The sequence below is a fragment of the Xiphophorus maculatus genome, chromosome 18, assembly GCF_002775205.1.
Source record: "Xiphophorus maculatus strain JP 163 A chromosome 18, X_maculatus-5.0-male, whole genome shotgun sequence".
NCBI classification, from domain to species: domain Eukaryota; kingdom Metazoa; phylum Chordata; class Actinopteri; order Cyprinodontiformes; family Poeciliidae; genus Xiphophorus; species Xiphophorus maculatus.
The window spans coordinates 30,458,252-30,476,353 of record NC_036460.1 but is presented as its reverse complement, the minus strand read 5'-3'; the positions used below and the strand labels follow the sequence as shown (position 1 = coordinate 30,476,353).

Here is an 18,102-nt window from a genome sequence, read left to right as displayed (position 1 = left end):
CCCTTTGGGGTCAGTAAAGTATTTTTGAATTGAATTGAATTATTCATCCAAAACTTCTCATTTCTTTATTTTATTTTTCCCTGCATGGATTTAAAATTCCCCATGTTGGACGACCCAGCTTATTGATTTATACATTTAACCAATAACTTATTTAATTTTGTCCTTCTCAAATCTAAAGGCATTCCTCCCATTTCTACTCTTTTGTAAACTCTACATTTGACAAATTGTTTCTTCGTCACTCTGCGACAAATCTTTGTATTTAAGTTTTATATTTCCTCTTTTCTTTTCTCTTTACTAATATTTGAACCATGAATTTTATTAAATGTTCTTGCTAATATTTCAACTTTCTCATCATCTTTTATTATATTTACCTATAGGTATCTAGTGTTACCTATTTTTATATATAAATCCTTTTTTTTATACCATTCATTCTTTTAATTATTTTTCCTTTTTTTAATTATTATTTTTGTTTCTATCCCTACTGTACGACAAACATTGGTCAAATAATTCCTTCTGAATTTTTTGTTACATTTTTTTTCTATAAAGTCACAGCCATTCATAATCATTTTTTGAGTCACAGTTGAATGTGTAATTACGTCTTTAATTAGCCGAATTGCAGGAGGAATTTCCATTAAGACTGTTACATTTAATTAAATGCGTATTTGTTTTTTGACAAATAATGAAACAATTTAAAAAATGGCCATCATGAAAATTTTACTATAGTTACAGAGCAAACTGTGTCTGTCGCTAAATAAATAAATAAATAAGTTCTGGTTCTTTGAGTACACACTTCATTGCGGGCTGCTAAACAGCAACTTTTTATTGATATATTCGACTGTTCAAATGTGTTTTGTTATCACTTGTTGAGAATAACGTCAACAAGTCTTATTCCAGACAAAAAGTAGTCCATATCATTCAATAATAATAATAATAATAATAATAATAATAATAATAATAATAATAATAAACCAGACAAAGGGTTATATGTTATTTAGAATTTTTGTCCCATATCCCTTTTCCAAAATGAATCATTTTTAAAATAAAGTATAATTTCAGTGGAAAATGCGGTCTCGCTTGACGCGAGAGTACATAATCGAGTATCGCGCGATTTGAACAGCTGTTTGCACTGTTTTTACAGATTGAGGCAGATCGGTTAAACACGTGGGGAGGAGATCAGTAAAGCGATTGAAAACATTCAAACTGCATTGTTCCTAGCGTGGCAGCATTGGGGACCTTAAAATACTGTAAGTAAAGGAGACAGGTACAGTTTTGGACGGATCTTTGTACCTTCTGTGCATTTGACATTGTTATTGCTTTGAAAGCAGAGAATGCTAACATAAAAAAATGTCCTCTGATATTCCCTGGGAGTCCTGCAAGCTACCCAAAGTAAACTCTGTAGTGGAATAAGAGCAATGATATTATGTCATTGAACAACCAACTTCCACGTTTCCCTTGGTTGTCAGCAGTTCGCTTTAGCTGCGTCCCTGTTACGAAAGTTAAACAACCTGACATTGTGCTGTGCACTTCAGGCATCACTTCAGGCATATCTTAGTAATATTCGCGGTGGCTCCATCTGACGACGTACTAATTGTCAGAGGCAGCCGCTGGACGCCGTCTGCTATCGCGCTAGTTAGCTAGGAGCTAACTGGCGGCTATGAGGCCTGTTCGGGACAGTCGCTAACCCGCGTGCAGCACACACGTGCCCTTTGCTTAGCTCAACTTGTGGGATGTGTCGTCTGGTTGTACGGTGGGAAGGTCAAATCGTACAGGCTAATTTTGAATGAATAAGAATTGCTTGTTCCCTTAACGGACACGGTGCGGTGCTACTCATTGCAGTGTGACTGTACCAGAGCAGGACAGTGGCCTCCAAATGGGCTACTTTGTCCTGCCTCTATGAACAGGATCTCCTTCTACAGTAAGGGCTTACGCTGGTGGAATATTTAAAAGCCCACTAGCAATCAGGCATACACCAGTCGAGACTAAACCACGTCTTCCTTCAATTAATTAAGTTATTTAAGCTGTGTTTTATTGCGGTTGTATCAGAGTGGATGATAACACGCGGTTCTGGGGGGGTCGGACCCTCTGTGTTGTACTAGTTTTGGTGCCCTTCACACGTATTTATTTTACACCTGCAAATTGTAATCAGTGTGCAATAAAGTCCGGAAAAGGATGAAATTTGATTTTACAATTTTCAGGTATGGAAAAAGCCAGTAAAACTGTAAAGTATTTGTATTTCCAGACTATTCTTTCCTCTGTTTGTGACCTCTCTGCCCTTGTAATTTGCTCCTTCCCTTCCTTGTGTATTTGATTTATTTATTTTTTACCTGTAGGTGTCTCCGATCTCTCTCTTTTGTTTTCTTTCATTTTTTCCCTCCCATCCCTTTTCTGTCTTCTACTAGTAAGATTTATTCCTTTATTGCTTCCATTCTTCTTTCTGAAATTCCCTAACTTTCCTCTTGATGTCATCGTTCTTTTTATTTCTTCTCTGGTCCTTGTTTCTAGTTTTTGCAGAAGACATATTTGAAGCCTGTCTTCTGTAGAAGTGTTTGCCATTAATTTCCCGTGAACTTTAGTTATTTATATTTTGTTTATGACAAGAGATTTGAAACTCTGAAAAGTTGAGTCTGGAAAAGTATAGAACTTTTAACATGAATTAAATTGTTAAAATAACTAGCAATACATCCAGGGGACAGTTATGCACACACACACTAGTAAATTATTTTATTAACAATAGACATGCTGTTCAGATATGCATCTCCAGAGTGTACCCTGCTTTCTGGTAGAAGTTACAAAAAAAGTCAAAATTAGCTGTGCAAAATAAACGGTGTCATACTGAGATATCAGTATTGAAGCCCTGAATTTGTCGACATTGGCAACTCATCATGAACTGTTAAGATTATTCCCTTCCTTATGTCAAAGCAAATATCCCTTATTTTGGTTTGTTTTGCTGTTGTTGCGTTAAACGTCCTGCTTTTTGATGCCTTTACCCACCACATGAACTGGGAGGTTTTTTTTTTTTTTCTTTCTTTGATTCTTAGTTAAAAAGCAAATAATTTCAAAAACGTTGCTAATACCGGTCAAACGTTTGTGTGTTCATTTCAGGCGTAACGTTTGGTGTCTCGTCGAAATGCCAGTTCGGTTTCGGTCTGTTGTTTCCTACACGATGCCTGGAGTGCTTGTGCTCATTGGCTGGTGGTGGTACACCTCGAGGAAGAAAGAGCGACCCGTCGGACCGAAAAGCCCCGAGGTCCCTTCGACTTCTGTGAGCTTTAAAGACTCTCATCAAGAGTGCAACAACGGTTTGCTATATGAAGAGGAAAGCCCAGCCTTCACAAATCACAGCAACGAGAACACAGAGAATGAAATTATTTCCCCGACGCCTCCCCAAGATCCTGAAGCAATATCTTTACTGGAACAAGCGTGCAATGATGTTCATTTTTGCGGCAGAACGATGCATGAGGAAGCTGACCGACCATCAAATATAATTACACCAACATTTAGAGACAGTGATTTGGTAGAGGAATCAATGAAACCCCTCAAAGGCCCTGAATGTGACTCGACCCCTGACTTTATTGGTGAGTTGGAGAAATGCCCAGCCACAGAGTTGGATCTTCTTCCAGAAGACTTGGTAGAGGAAGTTGCTTTGTTATCCAATGACTCCAAAGACACCAGATTTTCCCCCATGGCAATAAATCTTTCGGATGCGGAGCGGCCAGAGCCAGAGGGTGAAGTTGCAACGCATCACAGCGCTGTAACTTCACAAGAGGAGGCCGTCTGCTTATTCACATCAGCTGAAACACACAGGATGGCGTCGTCAGACGGAGACTCTCTGGAAAATGCCCTTTCAGTACAGGATTTACACAAATGCATCCTGACCAGCACACCTACCATCCTTTCCTCCGAAGTCCAGGGTACATCCACCTCATTAGATACCTCAGTGGACGTGCATTTTAAGGAAAACCCTCAAGAAATGAGCGATCTGGAGCTACTGGCAGCTGGACTCATTACTGAGGTCCTCTCTGCAGCCACACAAGAAGTTCTTGGGACCAGCAGCTGTGAGGTTTCAGCAAACACTAAACCCTCCAACATGAGTGTTACTCTGGCCGGTGGCACTCGATCTTCACTACTTGATCCAATAATGGAAGACTTTCCTGCTGATGTTCCCTCCCAGGGAAACCATGAGCATTCAGAGGCTGCAGAGAAGGAAGTCCAAGCAGTGCCAAAAGGTTTCTCAGTGACTCCAGGGTGGGGAAATGTCGAAACCAGGATTCTGAAAACCAAGAGCGCACAGAATGCAGCCTGGCCAACACTACCACACCAAAGGGAAACGCTACTTAATAGATCTGACGATGCTTCAGTGCTGACTGAAGACTCGGCCTACAGCACATACCACTCTGAGGAAGGGAACAGCAGCGAGGACCTGCAGAGCAGCATGCTGGGGAATCCAGCAGGTGTTTTAAAGATTACAGACTCATCAGCAAATGAAACTGTACCACTTCAGTCTGCAGCTGGGAGCTCCGCAAAGGAAGCTGGAGGAAATTCTGATGCTGTGTGTGGCATAAAGAAAGTTAACGGGGACGACCTGAGGAACGGAGCTCATGGGACATGTGAGTTGGACACAGATCAGTCTGGAGGTGAGACATGATTATTCATACTTATTGTTTTATTTGCACATTATTACTTCTGAACATTTTTGTGAAAACTTCTGTTTTCTTAAACATGCATTTTATGTATGAACAGAATCAAATTGATGATAAAAAGGGATCACCAGGTGATTCCAGGTAGTTTTACAAATAGAACACAGCAGCACGTTGTACCATCACAGCGAAGAGACATTGAATACCGTCCAAGACTCTCTGCTTCAAATACATATTGCAATCTGTCATGGCTTGTTTTTAAATGTACATTTTCTCTAGACTCTGAAACCTGCAGAGATGTATTTTTTTAGTAAAGAATTATGGTTATGTTTACAATATGTGAACAGCTACTGTATGTCTAGACCTGAAAACCTGCCTCTTAATACAATGATAATTAAGGTCAAAGTTACTAATTAGGTTTAAAAATCAATGAAATGGACTGACATTACTCTGCGCAGATATATTGTGCATCCCTACTTATTTTCGATGTTAAGGTCTGTGAAAAAGGTGAAAAAACTGCTGGCTGGTCTTGAAACCAAATAATCAAATTAAAAAGATAAGTAAGGTTTGATATTATGCAGTGAATTCCCTTTCAGTAGTCAAATTCTGTCCACGTTTATTCCGTTCTTGAAATCATATGTCCTTAACTCCTTTAAGCAAAGCTGATTATATAAGACCTACTGTAGTTACAAAAGTTTATTCCTGGCACTGTGTCATCCTAAATATTGATGGCATTCATAATGATAGGGTTGGTTATGCATGCATCTATATTAGCAAAAGCTCAACATTCCATCCTGCTCTTGATGTTTCTGGAAATATGTCCTTGCCTGAAAAGTGATGGCCGTGTGTGTCTGTCTGTCTGTCTGTAGGTTCTGATGTGAACAGCATGGATTCTGTGGACAGCGGCTGCACTATGAGTATTTGTGAGAACCAGGGCAACAACTCTACATCATCTACCTCAGAACTCGTCGTCTGGGAGATTGAGGTCCCAAAGGTTAGTCAAAACAACCAGTGATGCCTAAAACACACGACCTCTTCTGTTTTCATTGATGCTGCCTTGATGTGTGTGTGTGTGCATGACCTAATTTTTTTGTGCACTTGTGTAGTATTTTTCTCTCTGAATACAGAATTTATTGATGTCTGCTACTCAAATGCACTTACAAATACACTTTATTTTTATATTTGGATCAAAATGACCTTATCTGAGCTTTTTAACTATAGGAATATTTAGTTTGAATGTCAAATATACATCAATGAGAACAAGAAACCTTTGTCATAAATAATGAACTCACTTCTAGCAGGTATGTTAGAAACATGAGGAAAGATTTTATAAATGTGTTGGGTGACTGACTCATCTGTTACATGTGGTAAAAGGAGCAGGGGCAAGTTACATTTAGGAACATCTTGGTAAATATTTTCACACCAGCCCTGTTTAGTCTGCTTTAATCGAACTCTAGTCTGTTTGCCTAGAAAGTCCAGTTTGTTTGTGAGGCATACTAAACACAACAAACCGTTTCATACAGACGCAGCCCTTTTCCCCCTGTACAACACCCCTATGGAGTGTCATTTAACCAATCTAAATGACACTCCATAGGTGGGTCCTGATGGTTTTTCCCCCCCTCACTATCTAAGATGTCCTCTTGTCCCATTTGCTTTCTTGTGTCAGCATCTAGTAGGACGATTGATTGGGAAACAAGGGAGATATGTCAGTTTCCTGAAGCAGAACTCTGGTGCAAAAATCTACATTTCCACTTTGCCTTACACACAGGATTTCCAAATCTGCCACATTGAAGGTGAGTGTGGGGAAAATTTCCTTAATCTTTTTAGGCAGAATGAGGACTGAAGGTCCACTTTTGTCATAAAGTGGGAATATTTAAGTTTGTCAAATGAAGTAAATATTACTAACTTGGCTATCATTCTGCTGCCGGGTTGTCTGCTTTAATGGTAATTGTGCTTAATTTCTCTCCAGGTTTGCAGCAGCAGGTTGATAAGGCACTGTCGTTTATTGGCAAGAAATTTAAAGATCTGGACTTGAGAAATCTGTATGCACCTCCACTCACATTGCCATCACTTCCCATAACCTCTTGGGTAAGACAGAGGTTCCTTACTGCTGCTGTTTTTGGAATACTCAAAGGAATTGAAAACATTGGGAGTCGGTGTGGATGAATTGACATTTACTTCCCTTTTTACCACGACGTTTTTCCTCAGCTCCTTCTGCCTAGTGGAGTGACGGTTGAAGTGATTGTGGTCAACATTGTGTCAGCTGGCCACGTCTTTGTCCAGCAGCACACCCATCCCACCTACCACGCTCTGCGGAGTCTCGACCAGCAGATGTTCCTTTGCTATTCCCAGCCGGGAACTCCAGCTCTGCCCTCACCCGCTGAAAGTAATCCTTCCAAAAAAAAAAATATATATATATTGTATATATGGCTTTTTGGCTTTTTACATGTGTTCATTTCAAATGTTTGAACTTGAAGATACAGCTCTGATGTGTTTCTAGAAATATTTTGTAGAACAAATAAGCAAGTTTTTTTTTTAATCTACAATTGATTGTCACAGCTACTGTAATAAATGGATGAACATCTGCTCAACTGAAAGTAAGGTTTTAGTTTTGTGCTTTGTGTTTCAGTGGGTGTTATTTGTGCAGCCCCAGCAGTGGACGGGGCCTGGTGGAGAGCTCAGGTCATCAGCTTCTATAAGGAAACTGATGAGGTGGAGATTAGATATGTCGACTACGGGGGTTATGACAAAGTGAAACTTGATACACTCCGACAAATCAGGCAAGTCGCATGTCTTATTTGTATCACTGAACTTAATAAATAAAACGGTTATTTAAAATGCCTATTTGTTCATATGTGGAAGCGGCCTGATGAGTTTGAACTTCAAAATATAAAAAAAATAATCTTTAATCAATGACGTAAGTAATGAAGAAGCTACCTCTGTATCTGGAAGGGTTTCGTGTGGTTACTCATCTTGGAGGTGGGGGGTTGTTTTCATGAGTGATGGATCATTCTAATAAGCAGAAGGTAAACCGAAGCATGAACACAAAAATGAAGGACATGGCCTGAACAATCCAATAGAAGCACGTCACCTGCAAAAAGCAAGGAGCCTCCAACATTCCCAAACCAGACATCAGCCATTCCAAACTTCTACCAGAGATCTTGTCCATGAATATCACAAACAGGACTGGGGAGTCCAAACCCCACTGAGAAAACTCTGCTGAATCAACTTCACCCCTTATGGAAAGGCCTTTAGGAATTTGACAATATTAAATGCTCTTTTTTATGTTGGATAGCTTTCAGCATGACTGCACTGTTATTTTTGAACATTCATCTTTAGCAATGAGCATCAAGTCTTGAGTTTAGAATGAATTAATACCGTTTTTTTCCAGAGTAAAAGAACTTGAGTTTAGATACTTGTCAAATCAGAGTACTGATACAGAGTAGTTAAGTTATTTATAGTTCATACAATAACTTTTAAAAATGGTTGTTTTTTTATTTAGAACAGAGTGACTCTTCTTTTTTTAACCTCTGACTGTTAACAAATCATAAATAGAGAATAAGGAATAACATCACATGACGTAAAGCTCAAAAAGGTTGATTTTACATAATATTGTCCCTTTAAAATATGTACTTTAAATCTGCAAGAGGTATAAATAGGACATGACACTATAAAGTTAAGCTTCCAATAAATGATTGGACAGTACAACAAGCAATGCTGATCTGAAACTATTTAAAGCAAACAGACTATATTTTTTAATCACAATTTATCATGATACTGTCAGTGTGTAGGTAGGTGATTTCTGCTCATGAATTCTATGCATTTATATGTTTTAATATTTGGGTCCTTCTTTCCAGATCGGATTTTGTGACACTACCCTTTCAAAGTGCAGAAGTACTGCTTGACAACGTTGCTCCACTTCCAGGTTTGTGGTGATCGTATTCTAAGTGTTTGACCATTAATAACTGTGCAAAAGTGTGTGTGTGTCGCAGGAGGCTTTCTATAGCTCCCTGCTTTCGGAGCGGTCTCCAGTTCACTTGCATTAACGCTGCATTCAAACTGCGCCAGAGTTCCCTTCAACCAAATCGCTTCAACCACTTTTTTGGTTTGCATTAGAGTTCAATTACTCTAAAGTCTGGTTCTCAACTGAACCAGACTTTCTAGACAAATGAACAAGTGTTGGCTTGAAGCAAACTAAACAGGGCTGGTGTGAATGCATCCATAGACGAATGCGTCCGGTTTGCTCATCGATGTTGTTGAAGTCCCAGATGCTATAAAAAGCCATTCGTAAGCTATGCAAAGCAGGCAGCACTTTTAAGATGTTTTGATTTTTACAGTGCATTTTAAACACACCAGCTTCTGTTGACTTAGTAGGAAACTGAAGGAGACTCCAAAATGTCTTCTCAATACTCTGCATTTATGTTGCAGTTATCAAACAGACAAAATTTAAACACAGAGCAGGTAGACAGCAGACCAGGACCACTACAGGTGGATCCAATGTTGTATTTTTTTTCCAGACTTTACTTCAACTTGGTCCTTTCAGCTGCAGATGTTTCCAGGAGACTCTGTAGTTGTCGGGTGTCTGTGGCAGACTTGAGAACAGAATTTTTTAACACAGAATTTACATTTAAGAAATTTCTAAAATTGATTAAATGCTGTGTTCTTTTTTTAAGGTTTATTTGGCATTAGTGGCCTTTATTTGACAGTAATCTGACAGGGAAGGAGCAGAGAGAAGGGGGGGGCATGCAGCAAAGGAACAGGATGGGAGTTGAACTTTGGGCAGCTGCATTGAGTTCTGTAGCCTCTGTATGGACCTCATGCTACTGTTTACATCTGGACATTTTGCACATGCACAGAATGGTGGAGGGCAAAAAGGATATTCTTTCTGCTGTCCATAGCCATGCTGCCGTGGCATCATTAACTTAATGAAACCTGGAGATTTAGGTATTATTAATTTAGTGCAGTGCGGAAGTGCAAAGGGAGAGATTATTCTTTAACAGAAAAACTATTAAAGAACAATTCAAAACCACTAATGGATCAGGATTCAACAACAAAAAAACACTCAAACATTTCCCACACAAAGAACAGAACATTCAGTCTGTTATAGTTTTGCGTTTTTTAGGCTTGATGTTTATTTTGCGATTATTAAGTGACCAGTGTTATCTGTGGTAGATTATCTACTGCTGCTATTAGCTAATCTGACACAGCAGTGGTTGATCAGATCATTTAAACACCTGCTGTACTGATGATCTGTCAGGTGTGTGTGGATCGCCTTTTTCTTTTAACCAAAACAAACACAATTCCACATCTACATCTTCTGGTTGTCAAAGTCAAACTGTCAAACTGACCTACTTTTCTCTCCCTGCTATTTAATTAAAACTTTTTCCTGACCTTGTTATCTTGTTGCAGTGTTGATGATTAGTAGCAAAGCTCTGCATCACTTATTCTTTCATATATCATGCACATATTTAATATTGGGAAGGAAAGGGGATCTTGTGCACTGACTTCATTCTGCAATGGGGTCTGTATGGGGGGTTGCTCTAGCCACTGAGCCACACGGCGCCCCCCTGTGTTCACTTTTAAAATGGGAATTAACTTTTTCAAAAATATTAAGTAGTATTTGTCACATGCTTCTTTTTAGGAATATTTAGAGAATTTGTGGACAAACAAAAGGCCCTAAAAACTTGCCTGACATTTTGTAATTTTTATGTGGCACAACCAGTTACTGTGATTTTAGCTCAGTGAATTGTCATTCATTTAACAGGGGAGGATTGTTTCTCAACGGATGCTACGACCACATTGGAAGAAATGACCCGAGGTGTCGCCTTGCTAGCACAGGTGGGTCTACCATTAGGACCAACTCCTTCTGGAGCAGTGGTTCCCAAAGACTTTCTTCTGGGCCCCCCAAGTGGTTCCCAAAGATGTTCTGGGCCCCCATATGGATTCCAATAAAAACCCCCCAAAGAAGAAAAAAAAAAAATCAACTGGGCACACACATTGTTCAACCAGACATAAAACCTATATACACATTTTGTTTTCAAACTCCACTGAAGTTTATTTCAGTCTTCAAGTTGCAACAAAACACAGTGAAACACTTTTGTGTAACTATTTTTAATTTTTTTTCAATCATCCATACTGATTCTCTCCCCCCCGCAATGGCACTGCATGCACCACCCTTTGGGAACCACTGTTTTAAGAGTAACAGACTGAGTGACCGCTGGCTGATGTTTTCTTTCTCTAAAGGTCTCAAACTATGACGACAACACAGGCCTCCCACTTGTCCACCTGTGGAACCTTGTTGGAGATGAGGTTTGTTACAAACATGATCTTACCTGGTTGCTACTAGAGCTGGACATATGGATTTTTGTTTTTTAAACTTATCACGTTTGTAGCTTTTGTTTCATAAAAGTGACACATTTTGAAATGAATTATTTTGAAATTGCATCCGTCTCTGTTCAGACAGTTCCCATGAAATTCAGCTGTATTTTAGCTATATTTCCATCAAATACAGCCAGAATTTACACATTAATTTAATTAAACTATATTTTTAAATATTAATTGAGATCTTATGGAACAAACAACGCATAAAATAGTTCAGTCAAAAAAGTAACCATTCCAATCATGATGTCGGTTTTGGCAGTTGTCAAACATTGTCAATGTTTTCCGTTTTAAATTATGAATCAGAATCCCTTTGATGATAATTGATATCATTGTTTCATTAATTAAAACGATTATTGAATCTGTCGTTTCCTCATGTTCTCCTAATCGTTTAAGTAAATGAAAATATGTTGAAAGAAAATGCCAAATCAGTGCCCACATTAAATGTCTCCATCACTAAATTATTTAAATTATCAAAAGGAAAAAAATGTAATAGACAGCAATTTCTTTAGGACAATACACAAATACTCTACCCTGGATTTTAACCAGCAATATTTGCGATAAGAAATACTACAGCTGTTCAACTTCTGGTATTAAGATTTGCAAAATATGATTAAGTTCTTAATCATATTTTAAGAACTTAAAATATGTTTAAGTTCTTATTTTACTTAAGATAAGTAAAATAATCCCAATACATGTGGTGGCTGCCACTGCAGTAAAGGCTGCACACAGTTCTGTGCATCAACATTCATGATGTTACTTTGTTTTGTCTCAAAACCAAAAGAGGAAAGAAAATAATTACTTGTTGTGCTTTATATTTAAATCCACTTTCTCTGGTACTTATTTGAGTAAAGTTCATTTTATTTGAATAAAATCACTATTTATGATGGGTATTTATCTGCATTTTAAATCTTATTTTAAAAAATGTTTTTTTTTAACATTTATTAAAACTGTCGTGACAGTATAAGATGAGACGATCTGTGAAAAAGTCAAGCTTCTCCTCTAGTCATCTATAGAAATGCCCTTCAGAAACATCCAATCAGAGCCAGGAGGAGGGTCTTGGCGCTGTCAATCACCCTCATATATGTGCTGCTCAGTCCCTCCCCCTTTTTCTCTGCTGCTTCCTCGCAACCGATGTCGGCAGATAAACAGTTTCCTTGAGATGGAAAGTTGTTTCCACCATTAGGACATGTAGCAGCGCGTATACATTGATGATTGATGGCGCCAAGACCTTCCTCCTGGTTCTGGTTGTTGTTGTCTGTGGCAAAACACCAGGATGAGGTGGAGGAGCTTGATCTTTTCACAGTTTGAACAAATATGTAAAAAACATATTTTTGTAAAAGTTACATACTGCAGCTTTAAGTAGAAAACCTCACGATAGTACAGATGTCGAATGTTTCTGCATTGGGTAGCACAAGGGTGACAGTGAAGAGACTGACTGATTTCTGGGTGGTGACTCTAGGCTCTTTGTTTTTTTTTTACTTTGTCTTTTTTTCGCAGGTCATTTCAGTGAACCGCACTCTGGCAGAGAGGAGCCTGACGGTTTGGGTGGATGGATTCTGAATTCCCTGATTACCATAGAGTCTAACAAACTCACCCACAGAGAAACTGAAGGAAACTGAAGTTCCTTGTGGTCAGCAGTAGCTGACCCAGCTCATCCTAGGGATCCCAACTGTACCAGGCACGTGACTGAAAAGATTGGTGTTGGGTTATTTTGGTTTTTTTTTGTGTGTGTGTGTGTGTTTTGTTCCCCCGTTCCCCTCTTTTCTCAAATCGGCTCTTCCACTCTTTAATTCAACTGACAGCAGAGACGTTATTCTCAGACATAGTCCACAGGGAAACAGCAGCTCTCTTAACACGGACTTCTGTTTTTTTTTTTCCAGGAAATACATAAAGAACATGTAATTTTTTTTTTTAAAAAAGTGAATGTATTGTAACAATAAAGGCTCAAATTATATATCAGCTCCCATTCTACCCAAAACCCCCTGGCTCCACAGACTGTGGCTTGTTATGCCGCATATGAGGGCAGACGCATGCACGGAGTCCTGACTGTATTTTTGTTATTTTTTTTGGTAGGTCTGTTTATTTTCAGTTGGACTGTGTGGTGGGGATGTTGGGTGACAGATGAGGCAGCTTTAGATGGACCATTCCTGTCTCAGAGTGAGACAGGAGGGTAACTTCCCTCTGCTCTTTCTATTCCCACATCCGGACTGCATGTTCTTAGAGAATATTACGATTCCTGACTTTAAAAAAAAAAAAAGCACTCCAACTGTTTTTCTTTAATGAAAGATGTGTTGATTAAAATCTCACTTATTATAGAAGATGCATTTTGCTGACCTCTTTTTAGGAGGTATACCATTGCCATCATGTGAACTACAGCAGGTTGTATTTGTCTGACAAAACATCCACATTGACTTTATTTTATAGTGTCTTCCAATTTCAAGACGCCCCCGCCCCAACATCCTACAAGTACAGAAGTTTTAAATGTGTGAGCAGCAAGTTTTCTGTTTGCCTTCATCTTAACCCTTGTGACGGTTGGAAATCGTCTTGTGACTTCTGCTGCTGTTGCTGTGTCCCAGAAGTTGAAGTCAAATTTATGTCCTTTGGGTTAACAGTAAATCTAAAGAAGTTGCAAGTGTGAGGTGGAACAGAGATCTTTTTTTAATTTATTTCTTTTTTTTTCTTGATGTGGGGTTTGTTGTGTTCCACAAATCCTTGAGGTTTGTGGAGCAGTCTGGGGTTGAATTACACATGGCACATAAGAGAAACACTACATGGAATCAGGTTTTATTTTTATTTTTTATTTTTTAATGCTGCTGTGTAATTTGGAGCTGCCATCACATTTCACTAAATTCAGTTTGTGGTAATGTCAAACCAGTCAAGAACTCCTGTACTTGGTGAGCAATCATTTCCAAATTGAGTTCTCTCATTTGAATATGAATATCAGACCAGGCAAGATGCAATTTTGCTGGCCGGTCTGATACCCGACTGTCACCCAAAATGAATGTTATATCATAAAACTCAGTTTGCTGGGACATTATGTGAACTTATACAAACATTAGATTTAGATGTATGTTGTGACACCAGTTGAAACATTATTGTAAGAAACGCAACAAAAACAGGAAGCGTAGTCAGTTACCACATTTACGTTTGATATTCTGAAGAAGCCATATTTCAGAGAATTGTTCCCGTTGTATCATTCCAGCCGGTGATGTGGCATTAAGTCTGTTACCGCAGAGTTGACCTGCTCCTGATTGCTTACAAAATCAAAAAGGCAGTTTAGGCAGCTGAGTAGTAATGCGAAAAATGCAGCATAAAGTTCCAAAGAGGAGAGTTTATTAGGACGTGCTGAAATATTATTTCAGTTTGCAGAGGAGCAAAACTCCCAATTTGGGTCGTGGCACAGATCCAGCTTCTGTGACAGACACAGATGTGTCTGAACTTATCTGACTGAAGAACACCAAACTTAAAAGGAAAATGTGATTGCTGTATTATTTAAGCCAGTAAGAACCACTGCTCTGTCACTTTAACAAAACAATCAACATATTCTTCCCAGTGAAAAATATTTGTTCTCAGATAAGCACTTACAGTAGTAAATTATTTAGTATACATGGTGTCAGTGTGCTTCATTTTTAATACAATGACGTTAAAAGAATTGAAACTGATTTCCTGCCTGTAAAGAAGCTTTGTTTTTACCCAAGAGAGGCAGAATGGGTTTCGTCATAGACTTGTTTTTCCAATAGACGTGTAAAAGCTAATTGTTCTGATACAATTCTCATACTTTGGTTTTTTTTGTTTGTTTTTTTATACCAATTAATAACCTTAAGCATGCCCAAGTAAAATTTGAGGAGAAAGAAAATCCAGTCATTGGATCAGGTTAGACATACACAACCTGTTGAGAAACGTCTCCTCAGACTGGGCTCCATTCAGTCAGGACATTTCTCAGTTGCTTGTGTTCTTGTCTGACAATGTCTGAAATGACCAGTTGAGTAGTTAATTCAATACCCCTTAAGAATTTCATTTGAGTTTTGTCCATTTCTCTGTAAATAAGATTTGTAATTTTCTGCGACACTGGGAAGTTAGGTGTGTGTGTGTGTGTGTGGTGGGGCGCAGGTGGGTTTGAGTCATTCTGCCCTTCCCTCATTCACCATTTTCAAAGAGAGTGGATTTCACAACTACACAAGCTCTGATTTGATCATTTAAGTGGGTGTCAAACAGCTATACCTGAAAGCATTTAGATAACATGTACATATCTGACTTTGTTAGAGACGCTTTAAATTTAATTTAACTGTACAGTTCTAAAAGGGAAAAATAAAGATATGAAGTGTTTAAGGTACTTTATCTTTTTTTTTAATGGTTGTTGTGATTATTGGGTTCTGTTTTCATATTGGTGCTGTAGTATTAAGAGTATTACTGATGGGACATTTTGCCAGCAATGTAACGGGATTATTTTTGAAAGTCTGCTGTTACCCGACAAGACGCACTTAAACTCTGTTTGCTTAGAAATAGTCATGTTAAATAATGTTGATGAAGGTTCATTTATTTCAGAAACTCACTTTACCGAGATGTGTGCACAATAGAGTTTAAACAGGTATTTCTTAAGTCTTTAGTCAAAGTATTAATTTTAAGAAATAATCTAGAGAGCTGCAAGAGATACTTCCTGCCTAAAATCAGAAACAGCAGAATAAAGCTGAAGGCTAAAAAGACATAAAAAAGTTTGTCATAGAATAGAAGCTGAAGGCTGACATCATAGCAAAAGGCTGAAATATTAAATCAGAAATAGAAGAATGCTGAAGTTTGCTTTTCACACTTTTTAGGCAAAATTTATCCTTGGAGGAAAAATACTTTTCAGCCCAGCCCCTCGATCTCAGCATGAGGAAAAGAAAACAGACTGGCAGGGATGAAGTCTTGACAATTGTCCATGGGGGTTGTTAACTTTATGAACTGATAACTATGACTGAACTACCACTTTCAAAGGGCTGTCATACCAAAATATTAGCTAGAGACATGTATGCTTTCAAAAAATATGGTTAGGCTTTGCTACTCTTAATTGGACCCAAAAATTGTCTGGCCCTTGGATTACTATATACATGCTTAGCAGAAGAGCAGAAAGCCTGGTCCCAATGCTCTCACTTCCACCCTTGTTCTGCTCTTGTGTCCTTCAAATCCTCGTTCAGGTCGAAGGCTTTGAGTGCGTAGTGTTTGAAATGGGACCCAAAAGGGACAGAGCGAAAGATGGATGTGAAGAATTGGGGCTCACCATGCATTCAAATCCTTCAGCATTTGAAGGACAAAGGGGGAGAACAAGGGTGGAAGTGAGAGTATTGGGACCAGTCCCTTGACAGACTTTGGGGAAGCAGGAAGACAGACCACAATGGTATTATATTTGAAGAAATGGTGGATGAAAGGTCACTAGTTTGCCTTAATAGGGGACAAGGTGCAAGAGTAAATGTACATAAAGGTAGAGTTTCATGTCTTAATATTACATTAATATATGATTGTCTTGTACGTTCATGTAAATGGGATGTTAACGGGGAGTTTACATTACATCACTATTCAGTGAGTACAATAATTAATGACGGTTAAAACAGACAAAAAGATTTCAAGACGGTTCTTTAATGAAGCTAACTGGTAAAAATGAATCCTTATGTTTTCGTCCGGCCCGTCTAGTTAATTTCTGGAAATCAGTCTTCTGCCCTTTCTGAAGATTTACACTGTGAGCTTGAGTCAAACTTCTCCAGAGTCGCCCCAGAGCTGGACCTGCCACGCATCAAACAGAGAATGCTCTCATTTCCATCATCAATTGCCCAGAGTGCTGTCCTGTTGAGGTGGAAAGACCAACTAACCTTCACATTCACTCTAGATAAAGGATATCATATTTTGAATGGACTTAGAAAAGACATCATTTATTGTCTGAGGTTCTTAAAATAGATTCTATAAAGCCTGGCACCTTTCCTAATTATGAGAAATCTTTGACTATTGTCTCTAAGTAATGCTTCCTTCCTCCATTATTTCCCATTTTTTATATACATATATTTTAATTGTATTTTTTTAATCCTCTTCATATTTGTGCATGATATATTTTGTCAGGGTTGTCTCCAATGACTATTTGTGGTATTTTCTTTTCTACCTTGTGCAAATATTTTTGTTACCTCAGTTTAGTTTTGTGCAGTTGTGTCTGCAATCTGGGGATTTCTTTGTGAGTTAGAATCTGCTAAAATGTTAATACTATATTTTGTACCATATTTATCAATACATGGCTTGATAATCAATTCAATCTGGAGAGACTCACACAGAGAAAAGCAGCAATTGGAGAGTTTTATTTGACCTGAAAGTAGATTTCGTTGGCGCTCGGCAGAAAACGGGGAATCGCCATCGGCTTGAATACAGTGCTTGTGGGGAGGATTAGGGTCTTCTTACCCCGCTGCCCGAATACTGGCGGTGGAAGAAGGAGGTAAGGTGTAGATTGGGTGGATTTGGGTAGGAGCATGGCTGGGAAGCAGGTGGATCCATGGATGAAGAGCCTCTTGAAGGGATTCTTGATCTGTGATTGGCTGAGGTGGATACAAGCAAACCTCTCCATACAGGCGAGGATCGAGAGTCGCCCATCTTGAATTTGCACCAATGTCTTCATTAAAAAGACATTTGAAAGAAAATGTCCAAATAAACTGAGAAAACCAGCCACGTTAAAAAGCAACATATAAGAAATCTGGTAACAGAACATGTTTTAAATGCTGTAAAGAAGGAAAAGGTGAGAAAAAAGTTCTTCCTTGGTGGAATGATTAATGTAGTAGAGCAGTTAAAGAACCTAACAAGACATTTAAAATATTACGGAATATATGACAACTGAAAACCATGTTGAATATAAAAGGAAAAGAGCAGTGACTCATAAAACTTAAGTATGCAAAAAAGAACATGGAATATTGTTCATCAGAATCAGTGATGAGGAGATGAGAAGTAGAAATATGGCAACAAAAGGTGGAATGAAGATAAATGGTGTTTATATAAAATACAAAAGTCAGTGTTGAAAATATTAGTGAGAGAAACAGAAGGGAAGAAATAATGATCATGATATTAAGGGTAAGTC

At 38.4% G+C, this 18,102-nt stretch overlaps 1 protein-coding gene across 1 annotated transcript; it reads left to right on the top strand.

Moving 5' to 3' along the window:
- Nucleotides 1-1,109: 1,109 nt before the first annotated feature.
- Nucleotides 1,110-14,619, top strand: akap1 (A-kinase anchoring protein 1). The gene is made up of 11 exons (XM_014471895.2): nucleotides 1,110-1,244; nucleotides 3,103-4,634; nucleotides 5,507-5,631; nucleotides 6,304-6,430; nucleotides 6,607-6,725; nucleotides 6,846-7,023; nucleotides 7,267-7,417; nucleotides 8,495-8,562; nucleotides 10,402-10,475; nucleotides 10,881-10,946; nucleotides 12,516-14,619. Exons 2-11 carry the CDS (start codon nucleotides 3,128-3,130, stop codon nucleotides 12,576-12,578), a joined length of 2,478 nt encoding a protein of 825 aa, XP_014327381.1. The 5' UTR covers nucleotides 1,110-1,244; nucleotides 3,103-3,127; the 3' UTR covers nucleotides 12,579-14,619.
- The last annotated feature ends 3,483 nt before the right edge of the window (nucleotides 14,620-18,102 follow it).